Source organism: Alternaria rosae (genome assembly GCF_020736505.1).
Source record: "Alternaria rosae strain MPI-PUGE-AT-0040 chromosome Unknown BKA58scaffold_4, whole genome shotgun sequence".
In the NCBI taxonomy this organism is placed as follows: domain Eukaryota; kingdom Fungi; phylum Ascomycota; class Dothideomycetes; order Pleosporales; family Pleosporaceae; genus Alternaria; species Alternaria rosae.
The window spans coordinates 1,992,115-2,011,407 of NW_025763573.1; the positions used below are offsets into that span (position 1 = coordinate 1,992,115).

The following is a 19,293-nucleotide window of genomic DNA, read 5'->3' on the forward strand; positions in this document are numbered from 1 at the left end:
GGAGAGGCAGTCACTGTACCACTAATGACATCGTCGTTCTATGACGGTGAGCCGGCGAAGGAGGGGGTAGCTGGAACGACGGTGGCGGGAGATGCAGCACTTGCGTCCCTAAAAGTATCGTTCTGCTTCCTTTGGCCGTTGAGGAGCGGACAGAGCCTGATGGAAGATTTGTTAGTAAACTCGTCAAAGAGAGGGAAGATTGCCTACGCACTTCTTGTTTGTTTTGATATGGCCCACCTCGCCGCAGTTGGCGCACTTGCGAGGTGTTGCTCCGCCCTTGCCTGGTCCACCGGTCGCACCGCCCTCTCCAGTCTGCGACTTGTGCATGCCCTTTGCCTTTTCGCGACCTTCACGGCGCTCTATGTTGCGAGCTAGACGCGCTAATTCTGCCTTCAACTTCAACTGCTGGGCCCTGTCCACTTCAGGATCGCCAGTTGGTTTGATGTCCTCGATGCGCATGTTGAGCAGACGCTGCTGTCGCTTGTGCTTGATGTAAAGCTGGATAACGGCGGGGTCGGTGATGACCTCTGTGACATCCTCGTACTCATCATACTTGTTCTTGATAGTGCGAGTGATCTTGAGCTTCTTGCCGCTGTTGTCCGCATTGCTATTGCGAGACATCTGTGACATGGTCTCATCATCAGGACGTACGGCCGGTGTACCGACTTCGGAACGTTGGCGGCCTGTATTGTTGTGGTTGACGGCAGAGTCCACATCGTCTTCGGTGTCGGAGGGTGGGTTCTGAGCGGATAAACTCTCCTTCTGCTTGTTCCAGATGCGCTTGATGGCGTTCTCGTACATGACTTGTTGGCGCTGGACATTGTAGCTGTGGCCACCGAGCTCCTTCATCTTCTTGTTATCGAGACGATCAGCTGCGCTCTCACCAACGTCCCTGAAACCACCCTTCATCGAAACCTTGATGAAGCTGAAACCCAGACCTTGACCGGTAGGGTCGCCGTCACCATGGAGCTCCAACATAGCCTTGCCGGCGCAAGCGTTGAGGAAGTTCTTTGTTGTATTCCAGGGCGCGAGCTTGACATCGGCGTTCTCGTTGTCGGCCTCTTCGTCGTCATCACGAATCTCGTTCGACTTGATGCCGGCGTCTTGCAGTTGCTTATCGCCAGCATGCATCGAGTCGATCAGACAGACATCTTCTGGCTTGATCCAAGTGCGTAGAATCGGCTCCTCGGGAACAGTTTCCCCGGGCACCGGCTCCCAAGTACCAATGTCCTTCTGGTACTTCATAATTTCTCGCATTCGAGAGCGATTTTGAGCGATCTCGGTACCGGGCAAATGCTGCTTGATCATCTCGTTGCTGACCCAAGGTTGACGCGCGTTCTTTTGCTGTCCCTTTCGGTACAGGCGGAACGCGAGCATCTTCAATCGCTTCTTCGAGGCTTCCGTAACCTTGCGGGCATGTGTACCGGGCACTTCCACAGACGGAAACTGCTGACCGACGACCATGAGATTTGGAATGTTTCGCATGTAGTACTTGGGGCCATTAACACCAGTGTAGCTTCTGCTCACAAGGAAATCGGTCTGTTCGGGCTTATGTTTGAACACGGGAGCTCGGTACATGGCGTTGTGAAGCGTCAACACTTGCTGGCCGGGCTCGACCTGACCGAACAGCGAGAATGGGCTCTTGTCTTGCGGCAGCAACACTGAGGTCTCACCAATACCATCTTCCGGCTTTGGTCGCGCAGTATCTTCCATGTCCTTCCGACGGTAGTAGTTAAGGATCTTGACACCCATACCAAAGTTGGACAACGTAGTAGGGTACTCCTCAGAATACTCGGCAAGGAGGAGATCAGAGTTATCGCCAATGTTGAGGTCTTCTGCTGACGCGAAAGCTTCGGATGGCTTGAGATTCTTCTTGTGCTTCCTTTTGACGGATTTGAGTACTGAGATACTAGCTCGCTCACCAGGCTTGAATGTAACAGTAGGACGGTGGAAGGACCGGAGTTCGCGGTCGGACAGCGCGACCTTGTAGAAGGGATATTGCAACTTCAATGCGGGCAAGCTGTGCTCAACGTTCATGTGGCCAATCGTACTACGGACCTTCTGTTGGCTGCTTTCCTTGAGCGCGTCGTACGCCTCATCGTTGGAGATGTTGTAGCGCTTGAACATGGGGTTGGCAAGACTTCCGCGGCTGTCACGCTTGAGACCTACACCTAATGTCCGAGGTTTCGGTGGCTCTGCACTGGGCTGTTGCACATCCAGCAGGAGATGGGGGTCGTTCATGTCGAGAAGGATCTTCTTGGATAGTCGCGCTGTCTCAAGCTCAGGATCGTCCCAGGTGGGTAGGTCCATGTGATCGTAGACGGAGAAATGGACGGGCTGCTCACGACTTCCAAGTTTCCGCTTCTTATTCGGCGATAATTGCTCCAAGTCAATGCTCCCCATACTGTCAGGAGGCGTTGGTGCTTGGTTCTCGTCGGACATGGTCGCATCGCTTGCACCATCTGGCACGTCCCAATCCTCACAGGCAATCCGCAGGTCGCTCCAGGATACATTGCCGATCATCTCACGGTCGTCGATAGTGTCAAGGTTGTCCAACTCCAACTGGTCTTCGCTATCGCCATCTTCGTCTGCGGTATTGGTGATATGAATGAGGCCACCCTGCTCCTCCTCTTGCTGTCGGCCTGACTTCGCGGTGGTCGTCGAAGGATGTAACCGGAAGCTTTTTTCTTGGTCCGTCGCAAGGTCCAAGGTAAGCTTGTTCGTTTGGAATGGTCTCGGTGTCTTTTGCGGAACTTTGGGGATATAGAAAGCGCGCTTTCGAGGTACCAGACTGAAGAAGCGTGGCGGCTTGTCCGCCTCAAAGTTGGGCCAGATCTTCTCGAACTCCTCTCGCGATGTCTTTACGGGTGCAGCCGCCGGCTCGTCCTTCTTGCGCGAAGACTGTGCAAATAGAGCCAGCTGCTCACGCACCTCGGGGTCTTCCTCCTCCACCTCTTGCTGTGCGACACTAGGGGCGATGTTGCGGGTAGCAGACTGTGGCTTATCGTCTGTGGTGGTACTGAAGCCTTCCTGGACAAGGTCTTCGATGGAGGTGAGAGGATCATCCTCGTGTCGCGCAGACTCCTGCACCGGGTCGGAGTGGCTGGGGTCGTCGCCGAAGAGATCATCGTTATCGTCATGGTTGTCGCCGAAGAGGTCGTCCATGTCGACGTCTTCGTTGTCATGCGCGCCGCCAGACTCTTGTAGGGTAGTTCCGCTGAAGTTCTGGGTGCTATCGGCGCCCTCGCCTGACGCGAACTCCTCGTCTGGCAAGTCATCATCGCTGATGTCTTCGTAGTCGACTGCGTCGTCGGCCTTCTCGCCAATATCCAGCGGTCGGTCCGCGATGCCGCCCAAGAGATCCTCCTCGCCTTCGGCAGCGCCCCGTGACATTTGCTGCATGATCTTGCGGAAGTCCTCCTCATCGTTATCTGCGTTGGAGTCGCCGCCGACATTTTGGGGTGGGTGTTCGTCAGCCATGGTCGCGTGTGGTATTATGGTAGCTAAGCGTCGAGCCGGACGTGTTCGGGGGTTGGAGGTGAGTCGAGGTATTAATATAGGCGTGTGACTCAAGCGCAAAAGGTGAAAGCGCGCCGGGAGGCAGCAGAGCGGTTGAGGGGTGCGCGCGCCGTCATTCACGCTGTCACCGCGCTCGAAAGACTGCGAGGCGCCACAGAGACAGGCCGGGTGTTTGCGTCGGTTGTTCGAGTGCCTCTTCGGGGGGCTTCTCGGTCGGTCGGAGGCGCGGGTGTCGATATAGCCAAATGGCTCCGTGTCGTGTACAAGTGATGAAATCCAGTCGCGGTTCAAGGCCGCGGCTGACTGGTCCGTGCACCGAGCTAAAACTAGTCAAAGAGAACGGTCAAGCATCGCCGCGTTCAACATTCACTTCACGCAATGTGCACGGATGTGGTTATTCTCAATAGAACATTGCAGTGTATCGGGTGGTTGCACTGCTACGTTTACAATCACATGTCCAGTCCTTGTCGCCCTCCAACCTGTACTATCGGGTCGCTGCACGGTGACGCCTGCCACCCCGTCGTCTCCAACTCACATCTCCTGCTGCTCAACTGACTCCCCCTCAAGTGACTCCCCCTCCATGTTCATGCCTCCGTCTTCTCCATCTTCGACCGCTTCTCCCTCACCTTCTTCGGTATCGGCGGCGGCAGGTTCTGGTGACGTTGTGCCCCAGATGCGAGCACGAGCTTTGGCATACTCCTTCTTGACCGTGGGCACGCCGAGGGACCATCCACCCTCCTCGAGCTTGTTGCGGATGCTCTTGAACGACATGTTGTTAGCATCGTGCCAAACAACGATGCAGGCCTTGTCAAACTCGTGGCTCTTGTAGTTCCGCTTCTCGCGCTGAGCCTGCTTCATGGCCTTGGCCGAGCTACCCTTCGAAGAAGAATTCGATGTGTCAGCCGAAGTCTCTTCAAGGGCCGAGACTTCGCCTTCGCCTTCGTTCTGCTCCTCAGAGGGAGCAACGAAGTCTTTCTCGGGCTCGATACCACTGAGACGGGGCGCACGCGGCCTTCCACGTCTCGAGATGTTCCTGCCGACTACGCCAATCTGCGCAGCAGGCTTTGCACCATAGCGCTTCTGCAAGCGCTCGAGGGACCGAATATGGCGGCGACGTACAGCTTCATCCGTCACGCTATCGTTCGGGAATTCCTTGTTGTATAAGATAGTCGCCGCCGAATATGTGTGTTCCAAATCGTCTAGCCAGTAGATGATCATACTGTTCTGGTGATCTTCCGTGTCACCATAGAGAAACGCCCCAGGCGTGGGGACGGGAGGGTCTTGGCCAGGTGCGAGACCACGCGGCGGCATGTTGATTGCCTTGATGCTGTTGTAGGTTAGACCCAGCTCCTGGGATGACCGTACTTGACGCTTCACTCGACCGCCTTTCTTGTCTTCTGCTGCGCGCTTCTTGCCGTGTGACAACTCTTCCTGAGCAACGGCGCGAGGGTCTTTCGAAGTGGTGACGAATTTTTTGGCCTGGCGGTCTGCGCGAGCGCTCTCTTCAGTCCCGGACGCTGACCCTGTAGCAACTCCTTCATCGCTGCTTGCCGCCGATGCAGATAGGTCTAATCCTTCTGATACAGCGGCCACTTCGACGGATTTGACTTTGGGGTCTTTTGTCGGGGTATTCTGAGTAGACCTAGTACTGCGAAGAGTTCGCTTAGGCGTAGTCTGACCATTGCTCTTTTCGACTCGAGGGCTCTCAGATGTCTTCTTCGCTTTGGATGCAGGAGTTACCACGGTTACTTCTGCACTGCTAACATCTACAGCTGTATATCCTTCCAACGGATTGGGACAGGGGCCAGTGACGTGGGACATGATAGTGTCGTAAGCGGGAGCGATGGTAGCGCGCCGAGAAGGTGGAAAATTGGTGAAGTAGGACCGCGCTCTTGCGTTGGTGGAGAATGTGCAGTGGTTACAGGTCTTCGCAGGTAGGTTGTGGGTATAGGTAGAGGCAGAGGCAGGAGGTGGGTGTGGTGTAAGCTCAAAGTTGGTGTAACCCGTGTTGACGTACTTGAGTAGGTTAGTAACAATGCTCAAAGCTAAGACCAAGTGCAAGCGGTATATGAGGTAGAGGTCCAAGGTGGCGAGGGGCGATTGCGTGGGAGTTGGAAACCCTAGCAACGCTTCGGTCGAGAAGTTTTGTTGTGTGCGCAGGCAGACGCTATGGCTGATGAAAGGACGGGAAGTGAAACCGACTACACTGCTGCCACTTAAAGAGCTTCAGGGAAGGGAGCGAGGAAAGCTAGTTCGATACAGCTTCGTGCAACTGTAGCTTCGCGCAACTGTAGCTTCGCGCAACTGTAGCTTCGCGCAACTTGGAAGCTCGACCAGGCATATCAGTGCTCAAAGCGAGGTTTTATATATATATATATAATGACATTCAACATTGCATTCGTTCAGTACCAGACCGCATGTATCTCAGTATGGTATCATCATAAACAGCCCAACCTTTTCCGCTTTATACCGAATGCGTGCCCACGAATTTACTCCTAACACCAAACATCAATCGCAAGAGTATTCGTTGCCTACCAATCATCAAGCCTGTTTAATGATATAATCTTTGTTCTCAATCGTAACACTTTTCGTCTACATACAGTCAGTAAACGATGTTCAAGCCATTGAGTGTGCACTTTAAATGAGCTTACCATGTGGTTGACCTTGTACACGCCGACCAGCCGCGATGCAAGTTCGAACATGTTGTTCCTAAGTGAGATAACAATAAACTGTGCGTTCTTCGTCCTCTCCTTAATGTAACTCGCCACGATGCTCACGTTGCGGAAGTCTAGCGCCGCGTCGATTTCGTCCATGACGTACAACGGTGTAGGCTTGTAGTGATGCAAAGCAAACACCAAAGCTAGAGAGCTCAATGTCTTTTCACCACCAGACAGGTTGCTGATGTTTTTCCATGACTTTTTCGGAGGCATCACTGAGAACCGGATGCCCTCGGAAAAGGCGTCGAGTGTATCTTCGTATTCGAGCTCGGCGTTGCCACCCATGGTAATCATCTGGTACATTTCTTTGAGACGCGCGGTGATGATGTCGAAACCAGCCTTGAAACCTTCTTTTCGAAGACGTCGAAGCTCTTCGCACTTGTGCTTTGCAGCGTCACGGGCGCTGACAGCAGAAGCGAGGTCTGTGGAGCGCGCAGCATGCTCCTCGACACGTTTGCGGTATTCGGCGAGGACCGCTAGGTCGACTTGCGTGGACTCATTCTTCTTCTCCAAGTGGGCGATTTGGTCCTTGAGAGTAGCCTTGTCCATGTCTTGAAGCTCATCTTTGCTGTAGGATGGGAGACCTTCACCTTCGTTTTCTTGTTCCTCGCCCAAGTCGGTAACATTCTGGTATGCGAGCTTGCTTAGCTTGTCATGGAAGTATGCTTGCTTCTTCTGATACTCATTCAAAGTCTTTTGGCTTTCTTCGAGCTTATTGCGCATCTCAATTTCGACCGCACGCGTCTCGTTGAGCTCGCCCAGCTTCTCGTCGAGCTCCTTCTTGACCAACTGAAGTTCCTCTTTCCTGGCTTCGAGCTGCTCTTGCGCTTCTTCGCCCTGCTGTCGGATTCCAGAAACGTCGCGTTGTTGTGAAGCCATGTCCTCTTCAACCTTCTCGGCATCAAGAGCAAGCTTTTCGAGCTCTTTGATGGCATCATTGTGTGCCTTCTCGTGCTTGACGCGCTGCTTCTCCTCCTTTGACTTTGCGACCTGTGCATTGGACACTTGCTCGGTCAATGTATCGATCTGTCCTTTGAGACCATCGACTTTGGCTTTCTGACCTCGTAGTTTGACTCCTCCAATCTCCATGATCTTGTCCTGGAGAGCCTTAATCTCAGCTTCAATATCCTCAGTCTCTGCTCGAAGCTTAGACACCTCCTTCTCCATCGAAGCGATGTTCTTTTCCAGCGACGAGATGCGTCCCTTGTCGGTCTTTGTGGATGTCTGTTCACTACCCAGCTCCTTGATGCGACGCTGACAATCCGCAATATTACGATCGAAACTTTCCAGTTCTAGCGCAAGTTTCTGTGACTTGGTGTCTAGTTCGGGTATCTGCTGGTTAAGGTTTCTCAGCGCAGTCTCAAGCTCCCGCAGCTCTTGCTGGAACTCCGCAAAGGTCTGCTCAAGCGTTTCACGGTCGTGCTCAAGCTTTGTGACCTGATCTTTTGAGACATCCGACGCGAGCTTGGAAGACATCTTTCCCTTGACTACTCTGCTTCCACCACCGCTCATGGTACCTGCAGTGTCGATAAGCTTGCCATCCAGGGTGACGACTCGCCATCGCTTTGCGCCATATGCGATACGCTCAGCTTGGTCAAGGTCTTCGGCGACCAGCGTATTCGTCATAACCTGGAAGAATGCAGGCTTGAGCTTTTCGTGCTTGGGCTTGACAAGGTCGAAAAGACGTGGCACGTTCTCGGGTGTTTGGACGGGCGACATATCGCGCTTGGCGAGGCGGTCCAGGAGGATGAAGTTGGCGCGACCGAGGTTATTCTTCCGCAGGTACTCAATGCACTGCTGACCAGACTCTACTGTGTCTACAACCATATTGTCCAGCTGCGGGCAGGCTGTAGAGATAGCAACGTCGTACTTTTGATCGATGGTGCCTAGGTTTCCGAGTCGACCATGGAAGCCATCGATACGTCCTGAATCTTTCAGACGCATCAGACCCGTCAAAACGTTGCCTTGGGTCTGAGCTGAGGAGAGACTTGCCCGAGCCTCGTCTGCCTTGGCTCGTGCGCCAGATAGCTTCGACCTCAGCGCCGGCTCTTGTTGGGTTATTTCCTCAAGTTTAGCCTGTGTCTTTTGGACATTCTTCTCGACACGCTTCCTTTCAGCTTTACATTCATCGAGCTCTGCAACCTTTGCCTGTTTGGCTTCCTCCAAACTCTCGATCTTTGCTTCGACTTCAGCGATACCCTTGGCACCGGCATTCTCACGCTCACGCATAATGTCGAGCTCGCTCTGAGCAACTGCAATAGCGGACTGCTTCTCGTTGATCTTCGCACTCCAGGGTTCCAAAGTTTTCTGCTTTGCAGCGATCTCATCTGAAAGACCCTGTGTTTTACCGGCCAAGCTCTTGCGAATCGTCTCGAGCTCCTTCGCTTCGACCTCCATGCTCTGCTCGAGCTCGGCGATTTCTTCGTTGTAGCGCTCGACGTCCGCGGCATACTGCTTGGCAAGGCTGTCTGCTTCCGATCGACCATAGCCACTTGTCTCCTTGGTCTTCTCCAGCTTCTTCTGTTTATTAGCCAAGAATTTCTTCTTCTCTTCGAATTTGACCGTCTCCTTGTCAACACGGGCCACCTCTTTCTGGTACTCCTGGTTCTTCTTTTCGAGCTGCTCACACTCTTTCGCGCCAGCCTTGTATTGTCGCTCAAGTCCCTTGATCTCTTCCTCGTTGCCCTGGTGCTTCTGCAACTCCTCATCAAGCTGCGACTGGAGCTGGCCGACAGATTCTTGTGTGACTTGAATGTGATCGTCGAATTCGGATACGTAGATCTGGTAGAGGGTGGACTGCTTCGAGGCCAGCTCGTTCTCGTCACGAATGTAGGCGAGCGCCTTGTTCTTCTTCTCTTCCAAACTGCTCTTCTCCTTCTCGACGTGCTGTACACGGCTGCTCTTTTCCCGACAGACTTCGTTTAGGGTCTCCACTTCTACCTCGGACTCTGCGATGGGTGTCTTGTACTTGGACGTGCCAATGATGTCTTCGAGATACTCAAGCAGGCCATCGTCGTGTTCGCCCTGTGCTTTTGGCTTCATTTGCGCGATCGATTCAACCTCACCCTGCAGGATCAAGAAACGCTTATGGTCGAGATCCACGCCGCGGTCTTTAAGCAGGGTCGTGACAATCGTGAATGTAGACTCCTTCCTGTTGATGTAGTATTTGCTCGAATTGTTCTTGAACGCCCTTCGAGAGACGACGAGGTCTGAATCAGAGATGACTTCGTGGCCGCCGTTTGGGAGGTCCTTGACTTCTTGGAAGTGAACTTCGACCTCGCAGTAATCCAGGTCTGGGAACGCCGCGGAATTGTGAATAAGGGCGGAAAGCTTGCTCTGTCGCATCTTACTTGCGCGAAAACCGAAGACGAAGAGAAGCGAATCGATGACGTTTGATTTTCCGGAGCCGTTCGGTCCCACCACGGAGGAGAACGAGGCGTGAAAAGGCCCAACCGCCTGTCGACCAGCATAACTCTTGAAGTTGTTGAGGACAAGCCAGGTGATTACTGTCCGCTGTTTGGGCGCCACGGGCTCATGCAGCGCGGGGATGCCTGCCGCTCGCCTCTTGACCACAATATCTATGGGCTCAAGCATAGTTTGTTGTGTGCCGAGTTCCTCCATGACCTTGGCTGGGGGCTGAGGCTCTGATAAAGGCTCAGCCTCGACCTTCAGCTCCGGAACGGGCGTCTCGTCTTTTGCTTCTATCTGGGTAACCTCAGCGACAGGCTCGGGTGCGGGTGTGGGCTCCGGCGTTCGATCAGTCATGGTAACATCGCTCGCAGCGTCACTCGTAGGATCGACTACTGTGTCGTTCTTAGGATCGTCGGCCGTGTCGTTTGTAGTATCGGCAAGCGGTGAGCTTGGTGTAACGGTGACTTCGGACGGCTGCTCGACTTCAGGCTCAGGCGATATTGAAGGCTCAGGCGTGAGCAAGTGAGAGGTATCCTCAGCCGGCGGTGCAGCAACAGAAGCACGCGGCTTCCTTCCGCGCTTCTTAGGTACCGCCTTGGAGGGGGAAGCTGCCCTGGTGCTTCTCTCTGCCGCGGGTGTGAGCGTCTGCGTAGGTTCGACCGACTCTGTGGCGCGAGTCCGCCGCCTCGCTGCGGGTTTGGGTGTCGCTTCTTCATTCTGGGCTGCAGCCTTCCGTGGCCTCCCCCGTCCCCGTCCCGTCTTGAGTGGTGCGGGGGCCGGTGTGAATTCTTCCTCTTCCTCCTGCTTGACTTCGGGCGTCGGGGTCCTGTTCTCCTCGTGGTCCGAATCGTCGACAACGGGTGCTTTTCGGCGCGTCGCAGCGGCGCGCGTAGATTTCCTCGGGGACACGGAAGCCATGATTGCTATGGCTGTGGGCTGGTTGTGGTCGGGCGCTGATTGCGCGGAGTATCCTTGTGCAACTTGACACTTTCCTAGTGTTGTGCGCACAGGTAAACAAACACCCTGACACGTGCGCTCTGCCTGTAGTGGGGCGCGGGGCTACAGTAACGTGCCGCCGACTTTCCTTCAACCGCCAGCCTGCACCGAGCTTCGAGAGGATCCCAATGATGCGAAGTTGGCCGCGTTTGATTTTGTTCCTTGGCAAACTTTCCATCATTATGCTTCGCGTTCCGCTAATTAATTCTGCCTCATACACACCAAACTGCTAATATTTACCACATGCGGTGCGGTGCAACTGCCATGAAGGTAGCCCCACCCCATGCACCGCTGCGATTGGATACATCCACATCATCGTGGATCTCAGGTTCAATTACATATATTTGATACCAAAAGGCTGCGAGGAAGCTCGTCTGTTGAATCCATCTATTATACTCATCTCTTCCTGCCTGCGTCATCATGGCATCGACTGTGCAAAAGTTCAAGCTTGTATTCTTTGTCCCTCCCTCCGCTCTCAACGCCTGCAAGACCGCTGTCTTGGGTGCCGGTGCCGGACGTTATCCAGGCCCAGGGGGCTACACTGAAGTTTGCTTCACAAGCAGAGGAACGGGGCAATTCAGACCCGGCGACGCTGCCGATCCTCACGTAGGTTTCTTAGGCATACGTAGAGCCACAGTGTAATAAAGAGTCAAGACTGACAACGGCCCTTAGATTGGCAAGGCTGGTGAACTACAGGAAGTGGACGAGTACAGAGTCGAGGCCATGTGCATGGGACGCGACATAACTGTCAAAGCCGTGGAAGCGCTGAAAAAGTGAGTCTATCCATCTCCAGTGATAATCGAGATTGCTGATAGTATCAGAGCACACCCATACGAAGAGCCAGTATACGAAGTGTACAAGATGGAGGACATGTAACACACTCTTACTTGTTTGATTATGTCGATTAAAGTTAAGCTGCTTCGACTATTCTCCCTCTTTATAGGACAACACGTCTCGCAACACCTCTTTGATGATAGGCAAATCCCTCTCAGCGTCCGTCATCCAGTTCGAGACTGCAAACCTACATGCTGGTTTTCCGTCCCACGCTGTTCCTGATACGTATATCTTCCTCGTTGCCTTGATCTTGTTGACCAATTGCTTGTTCAGTGCTTCATCTGTTGCACGGAACAGTACAATGATATATATACTGTTTACGACGTCTTCCTGAGAAGTATCGTGTTGAGGCAAGAGCTCATATCCATCAGTTTCCAGAATGTATCTTGCGATTCCTCGCGAGAGTTCAATCTGACGTTCCAACATCGCACGATAGCCGTCTTTACCATACGCAACAAGGTTGGCGTAAACCGGTAACGCTCGGAATCGTCGTGAGTTCTCGAGTCCAATGTTCAGTGGTGACATGATGGCGTTCACGTCGTTCCCAGAAGCGAGGTATGCTGCGTTGGGATTCTGGAATACGCGTTCAGCGATGTTGCGGTGTCGAGAGAGGAAGAAGCCACAGTCGTATGGTACGTTGAGCAGCTTGTGCGCGTCACCTGTGATCGAATCCGCAAGCTCAAGCCCTTCACAAGCTCGAGTAATGGAGGAGTACGCGGGTGAGCTCAATAGACGGCCGAAGAGCCCAAACGCACCATCTACATGTATCCAAGCTCCATACATGTCACACAGTCTTCGCATCTCCTGCATTTCTTCTAACCCAGAAGTCGCAAAGACTCCTGTGTTGACTTCCGATGCAGAGATAGCTACGATAGATGCGGCACCGGGCCTCTCGAGAGACTTCTTGAGTAGCTGCATGTCAAATTTGTGCGGCGCATCTGGTTGTCCTAGACACTTAACGCTCGTCCGCCCCAGACCTAGTATGCTTGCGGCCTTGCTCAGCGATGAGTGCGGTACCGTGGTCAAGATTTGGATTTCGTCGATACCAGCTTTCCGCATGGCTTCCATGATACCAAGTTCGCCAACGCTAATCTCGACGTCTGTACGATGTGCCGAGGCTTCAGCAATCACATATTCTCGTCCACACGCCAGTCCCAGGATGTTGGCTGCCGTCGCACCTGTGGTAAATATGCGGTGTGGCCATTGTTCTGGTGCGAAACTGAGCAACTCGCACAATAGAGATAGAGCTCGATCTTCAACCTCTGTGGCGATGGTCTCATTTGGTAGATGAACTTGTACATTCTGCAGCAATGGACATACGAAGTTAGCATTTGTCTTCCATGCAGTTCATACACCCGAAACTTACCTGGTCATACGCTGTGACCAGGTTGTCGGCGAGGAGTGCTGCCGGTGTCACACCACCAGTCACAAAGCCGTAATAGTTAGGAGAGCGAGAGCTATTGTTGAAGGCTGGGGCGAGGTCTTCTTGTATGTGTCGTATGCTTTCTTCGAGACCCACGCCCTGGCTCTGGAGGTGGGGATGAATCATAGCGCGAGCAGCACTCAACACAGTCGAAGATGGAAGGACATTCTCAGGCGGGGGATCCGAGTGTAACCTTAAGATTGACGTCGATAGTCTTTGGAATAGCTCGTGAGTTGGGACATCCATGATCAATTGGATTGATGCGTACAAAGGTAGAACTGAAATTATTCACGGCTCGCTTCCGGGGTGGATGCTGGAACGTAAAGGAATGCAGCGTACAATCGTTGGCGCGAGAAGTTCTTGTACGAGTGACGGGACGCGTCTGACTCTATGAAGAGTCTAGATTTCGCGGTGATTACCTAGGATAGCCGGAAGCGACATGTGCCTTCGCAACCTGCGCCGTGTTATGATCCATCGAGTGGGCCACTCTCGCGGATCGATTGGCTATCTTGAGCGGGTTCGTGAAGTAAGCGGCATGTTTGACTCCAAAGCGGCAGGTCCACTCGAGGTTCTTCGGCATCCATCCATCACGTGACTTGGTGCTAGCGCGGCGCGTTCCGGAGTTAGCACAACACGGTCAACGATGCTACCGATGACATCGCCACCATCACGCCTGCAAAACCGCGATGCTTACACGGACCGACGCGTAAAATATTCATGCGGACTCACAAATACGATGCGACGCTCTCATGCCTCAGAACAATCTTAGCAAACATCTTAAGTGGTTGATCGCAGAGAAGCCTTTCATTCCGCCCGCGGCTTCGCTCGTTGCATACGATCCCGACGCAGTTCCGACGAGTTCAGCTACGATTCCACAACAGCACTCTTCCTTCTTGGACGACCACGCAGAATACAATGAGCCTGAAGCTGCCTCCGCGCCACCACCCCCACCAGCACTACCAGTCGAACGTCCCGCTCCACCCCGCGCTCTCGCTCGAACACGGACTATTGATATACACAACCCGCCAGGCGCAGAAGACGCGACCCTGGATATGGCAAGATTGAGGAATACTCCAGCGAGTGGAAAGCCTAGACTCATCTTAGCGGGGTTGCCTGAACATGTATCCTCCTCTAAATCAGCAGGCAGGGAACGAAAGGAACAGCGTGATGCTGGGAGCTTCAGGAACAGCATACAAGATCAATCGGCGAATGTGAGGAATTTCACTGGGATCACTGGCACGCCTGCCTCTCAACATACTACCGCGAGAACGAAGTACCGCGAGCCAATTGATGTCGATTCAATCGATCTCACTGGTGACGACGCGGGTCGCTCCTCTCCTGTTCCAATGCGCACCTCTAAGGGTCGGAAACGAAAGAGCGACGAGTACGAGGCAGACTTCCGTCGCACCAAGTCCCCCAGACCTGTTCGGAAGGCTCCCGCGCTCAGTCCAGAGCCCGTCGACGACGATGACTTCCCCGATATCGACGATATGGTCATGGCTCCGGACAGCCCTCCCCCACCATACTCAACCATTGTAGATGATGTAGGCAAACAATCAAGGCACATCGCGACAGCAGAAGACGACGACCTGGAAGCTATGTTGCAATTAGAAGAAGAGGAGAGACAAATGGCGAACACAGAGAGTGCGATAGCCTCACAACCCCGCAAACGCAAGTCGCTGAGCCGCGCACCCTCGGAGAATGCGCCCGTTCGTAAAATGGGGAAGCAAACGCGTAGTCCTTCGCCCCAGAAGAACGATCTCGCTAAGACCGGGGCCACGGCTAGAAATGATCGACGTTTGGACACACCTGGCACGAAGAGGGTCGGGCATGCAGTCTTGGACTCGGAGGATGACGAATTTGGTGCATTGGATGAGATGGATATCGATACCCAATCCCGGACAAAATCACCCACCCCAACGAGGAAGAAAACGCGTGAGAAAACACCGATGACCGAACTCACTAGAGGTGCCAGTCAAACGCAGCTTCCCATACGATCGCCTTCAAAGACCGTAAGAAGCCCAAGCCCATATCAGCCAGAACAGGACTCTATGCCCACTCCAGCGAAGTCTCAGTCTCCAAAAAAGGTTGCAAGGCCTACACCTACACCAGTGCCTGCATCCACGAAACGCATACCCAGCTCTTCCGAGCTTCCAAAGGAGAGGAGAGATGCTATCAGAGAATCCATGGATACCTTCCTAGGCACTGAAGGCCAAAGATTGCAGAAACACCTCAACGCTGCAAGCTCGGCATGGGATAACGCCAGGGCTGCATTTGTAGCACATCTTTCCGAGTTTGGGAAGCCTGATCCAAACGAACAAGAAAGGATGGAACGCGCTCGCTCACGAAAAGAGGCAGTCGAGCAATTGATGACCTTGAAATCCAAACACGAGGAACTAATGGGGCAGCGCCAGAGGGTCAAACAGAAGCTAGAGGATGACTTGAACATCGGCCAGTTTGATGCCGCGGACGGTGAAACCCTCAGCAGACTGTTCAAGATGAATGAGGATGTTCTGATCCAGATGTTTTACCTACTGGATGCGGCAGCCATCAAGCAGCAGTCAACACCTCTTGTGAAGAACGAAACGAAAATCAGCCGTAATGTGGTCATACAATCAACCCAAGCAAGCCCGGTCCGCTCGCACCCAAAAGCGTCAAGGGAGGTAGGATCACATCGCATCCCCCAGACACAATACGGTAGGCCACCCGACGCTCCCGCTCAGGAACTGTGGACGCCTACTCGGCATATCCGTTTCGCAGAAGAGCAAGTAGCCGCGTCCCCACTACCGCCCCCAAATCTAGGCTCTCGTGCCCCTGCGGATGATGGTACGACAGGAAAGCAAAAAGCGAAGTCAAAAGAGCGATCCCATAGAGTGCCTGAGACGCCAGAGCGCCGACGATCTCCGAAGAAACCCAGGCCAGTAGCTCCGCAACACACACCAGACGAGTTTGGAGAGCTTGACTTTGAAGAAAACGAAACCCTATTCAGCAACAACATGGGCGAACTTCACCAACCCATTGAGATCAACGACGACGATGATTTCGGCGAGGCATTTGGGCCCGACGACGATGATGACTTCCTTCACGAGATCACCAACATTGAGAATCAGGCACCAGGTGGTTTTGATTGGAAAGGCGAGCGGGCTGGGAATCATGTCACTACACAATCCCGTGAGGTGTTCCGCGAAACTTCTACCAACAAAGCCCAGCCCAAACCAGCCCAGCAAGCTTCACCAAAGAAACAGCAGCTGAATATGCCTGCTAAGAATCATCCTGGTATGAACTTTCCTTGGTCACAAGATCTCAGAACCGCCCTTATTCGCCGCTTCGGTCTGCGAGGATTCCGGCCAGGACAACTGGAGGCTATCAATACGACGCTGTCTGGCGAACATTGTTTTGTGCTGATGCCTACGGGAGGTGGCAAATCCCTCTGTTACCAACTTCCGTCAGTAATTACCTCAGGCAAGACAAGAGGAGTCACCATCGTAGTATCTCCGCTCTTGAGTTTGATGGAGGATCAAGTGGAGGCCTGTAAACAACGCTTTGGGATGCAGGCCTTTCTGATAAACGGAGAATCGACCGCAGCGCAAAAGAATATGATCATGGATGGGCTACGTCAGCGGGATCCCCAACAGTTCATACAGATTCTCTATTTGACCCCCGAGATGCTCAGCAAGAATCAGAGAATGATCAGTGCTTTCCAGCAATTGCATTCTGGAGGCAATCTTGCCCGCATCGTCATCGACGAAGCACATTGTGTCAGTCAGTGGGGTCACGACTTCCGGCCAGATTACAAGGCACTTGGAGACGTCGTTCGTCAGTTCCCAGGAGTGCCCGTCATTGCACTGACCGCAACTGCGACCCAGCTTGTTCGCACTGACGTAGTAGCAAATCTCGGTATCCAGGGTTGCCGTCAATTCTCCCAGAGTTTCAACCGCCCCAACTTGTCTTACGAGGTTCTGCCAAAAGCCAAAGGTGTCATCGACAGCATCGCGGATCTAATCAAAGAGAGATACGTTGGGAAGTCCGGCATCATATACTGTTTGTCACGAAAGAGCTGTGAGCAAGTGGCCCAGAAGCTATCCGAGACGGGCATCCGTGCCTATCACTACCACGCAGGAATGGAGTCCGCGGACCGATCCGAAGTCCAACGCAAATGGCAGAAGAATGAATATCATGTCATAGTGGCTACCATCGCCTTTGGTATGGGTATCGACAAGGCTGATGTACGATATGTCATCCACCACTCGCTGCCCAAGAGTTTGGAAGGCTATTACCAAGAGACCGGACGAGCTGGCCGTGATGGCAAGCGTTCAGAGTGCTACCTGTACTATCAGTATGCCGACTCAAGAATATTGCGCAAGATGATCGAGGAAGGCGAAGGTAGCTGGGAGCAGAAACAGCGACTGGGCGATATGCTAAGAACTGTCATCCAGTACTGCGAAAACAAAGCAGACTGTCGCCGCGCTCAAGTGCTCGGATACTTTAGTGAAGCATTCGATGCCTCCAAGTGCAACTCGACGTGCGACAATTGTCGCTCAGATGCGACGTTTGTTACGAAAGACCTTACGGAGTACGCTGCCATGGCCATCAAGCTTGTGAGTCAGGTACACGAGGACAACGTAACGATGCATCAGTGCGTGGACGCTTTCCGTGGTGCGGGCAGTGCGAAGATCAAACGCTCTGGATTGGAAGAGTATGGATGGGGCTACGGCAAGGACTTGGAACGCGGTGACAACGAACGCATCTTCCAACACCTGCTCGACGCTGGGGCCTTCAAGGAAAGAAGCAAGGTGAACAAAGTTGGCTTCGCGACGAACTACTTACACGTATGTATTCACTACCCTGACTATGTTCCACATACTGACCATTGCAGCCTGCTTCAGCACGCAACGACTACGAGAGCAAACGAAAGCAACTCAAGCTTCAAGTTCGTTCTTCGCCACAGAAAGCGCGCGCGAAAGCACCCACTGTCAAGAAGGCAAAGAAAATCCAGACTCAGATTCCATCTACCAATGTTCCCTCCCCCGTGCGCGCACCGAAGCAGAAGATCCGATCATTTGCCTATAACGAAGAGGACGACGATGATGACGATGACGACGATGCATTCGAAGCTCCGCGACACCCCGCCCGCAGTAAGACGGCCCGCGGGTACGAGGCGGACGATTTCGTGGTTGATGACGACTTTGCGCCAATACGTGTTGCCAAGCCATCGAGAAGCACGAAAGCAAAGGGTGTCGGAGCTCCAATTACTACAGATCAACGCACCGAAGGACTCAGCGAATTCCAGTCTGATGTTCTACGAGACTTCATGAACGGAGCCAAGCAGTTGAGGAAGGGCATAGAAGAGAAGAAAAATCACCGTGAAGCCATCTTCACAGACACAGTACTACGTGAAATGGGCCTTGATCTGCCTATGGATCTGGATGAGATGAAGAGTATCCCGGGTATCAGGCCTGAGATGGTGGATCTATATGGCAGGCAATTCTTGGCCTTGGTGGACAACACCAGAAACTTTTACGGGGACGACACACCAGTACCTCGGAATCCACAGCTTCGTAATCGTCGACCCCAGCAATCCAGAGTCATTCACGAGATTGATGACGATGACGAAGAAGTTGTCGACCAGAATCACCGGCTCGTCGTGGACCTGTGTAGTGAGGAGGAAGAGGAGGTACCCGTTGCAGAAGAATCTGAAGAAGAGTCCTTCTATGGTGAGTTCGGCGATGAAGACGAAGACGACGATGATGCAGTTCACACAAGCCATCACTTCAGTCAGTTCCCCAACCAAGCCGTGGCAGAGTTCAACAGTCGATATACGCAGCTCGGTGGTGGTGCAGCCCCTTCTACATCTAGAGCAACGAAGGCACCAACAGCAAGAGGTAGATCGAAAGCCTCTGGGTCCGGGTTCAAGAAGGGCTCTTTCCGCAAAAGGGCGAGCTTTGGCAAGGGTTCTGCTGGTGTGAAGAAGCGAGCGTCGAAGGGCAGTAGCAGCAGGGCATCGGGAGGCGCAACGGCGGCAGGTAGGCCTCCTGGCCGCAGTGGTAGAGGCGGGGGAACAGGCGCATCGGGTGGGTGGAATGGTGTAATGGCGATGCCTACTTGATCGCTAATTCCATGTTCACGTTTCTGGCGAGCAACTGCACACGTACATGCGCAGTTTCCAAGATTATTACGAAGTTATGTAGATTAGCAACAAGCTGTACGAGAGTTTGTCTAATGCCATGTGTATATATATATGCTATGGCTTGCCGCCATCGATTGCTTCAATCGGGTTTGTCCTAACATCACTTGCGAATAACAGGACCTGTACATTGGCTACGTTAAGGTGATAGGCAGTGACAGTTCACAATACTAGGAGGTCACTAAGATCAAGCGTACGCAGCATGGTCG

General features: G+C 53.2%; 5 protein-coding genes across 5 annotated transcripts; 2 read left to right on the top strand and 3 right to left on the bottom strand.

The window, feature by feature from the left end:
* Window positions 1–38: 38 nt before the first annotated feature.
* BKA58DRAFT_313146 (uncharacterized protein) lies at window positions 39–3,480 on the bottom strand (the record flags this gene model as incomplete). The annotated part of the gene is made up of 2 exons (XM_046167418.1): window positions 39–156; window positions 212–3,480. The coding sequence occupies 2 exons, from the start codon at window positions 3,478–3,480 to the stop codon at window positions 39–41; spliced, it is 3,387 nt and encodes a 1,128-aa protein (XP_046026479.1).
* A 2,580-nt stretch (window positions 3,481–6,060) lies between these two features.
* BKA58DRAFT_314075 (condensin subunit Cut3) lies at window positions 6,061–10,565 on the bottom strand (the record flags this gene model as incomplete). The annotated part of the gene is made up of 2 exons (XM_046167454.1): window positions 6,061–6,111; window positions 6,171–10,565. 2 exons carry the CDS (start codon window positions 10,563–10,565, stop codon window positions 6,061–6,063), a joined length of 4,446 nt encoding a protein of 1,481 aa, XP_046026480.1.
* Window positions 10,566–11,063: 498 nt separating this feature from the next.
* BKA58DRAFT_401073 (GTP cyclohydrolase 1 type 2/Nif3) lies at window positions 11,064–11,519 on the top strand (the record flags this gene model as incomplete). Its single annotated transcript, XM_046171644.1, has 3 exons — window positions 11,064–11,249; window positions 11,316–11,416; window positions 11,465–11,519. 3 exons carry the CDS (start codon window positions 11,064–11,066, stop codon window positions 11,517–11,519), a joined length of 342 nt encoding a protein of 113 aa, XP_046026481.1.
* BKA58DRAFT_156155 (pyridoxal-dependent decarboxylase) lies at window positions 11,465–13,432 on the bottom strand. Its single transcript, XM_046164873.1, has 2 exons — window positions 12,844–13,432; window positions 11,465–12,779 (listed from the first exon to the last, which is right to left on the bottom strand). The coding sequence occupies exons 1-2, from the start codon at window positions 13,144–13,146 to the stop codon at window positions 11,568–11,570; spliced, it is 1,515 nt and encodes a 504-aa protein (XP_046026482.1). The 5' UTR covers window positions 13,147–13,432; the 3' UTR covers window positions 11,465–11,567.
* Window positions 13,433–13,568: 136 nt separating this feature from the next.
* BKA58DRAFT_420210 (uncharacterized protein) lies at window positions 13,569–19,283 on the top strand. Its single transcript, XM_046172737.1, has 2 exons — window positions 13,569–17,729; window positions 17,777–19,283. The coding sequence occupies exons 1-2, from the start codon at window positions 13,650–13,652 to the stop codon at window positions 19,004–19,006; spliced, it is 5,310 nt and encodes a 1,769-aa protein (XP_046026483.1). The 5' UTR covers window positions 13,569–13,649; the 3' UTR covers window positions 19,007–19,283.
* Window positions 19,284–19,293: the final 10 nt, after the last annotated feature.

Bases quoted from the DNA above. Each gene is read 5' to 3' on its own strand.
- BKA58DRAFT_156155 (XM_046164873.1), bottom strand. From the start codon at position 13,146: ATGGATGTCCCAACTCACGAGCTATTCCAAAGACTATCGACGTCAATC. The intron at 12,780-12,843 runs GTAAGTTTCGGG...CCATTGCTGCAG, and splicing joins TGGTCACAGCGTATGACCAG to AATGTACAAGTTCATCTACC.
- BKA58DRAFT_420210 (XM_046172737.1), top strand. From the start codon at position 13,650: ATGCCTCAGAACAATCTTAGCAAACATCTTAAGTGGTTGATCGCAGAG. The intron at 17,730-17,776 runs GTATGTATTCAC...TGACCATTGCAG, and splicing joins TCGCGACGAACTACTTACAC to CCTGCTTCAGCACGCAACGA.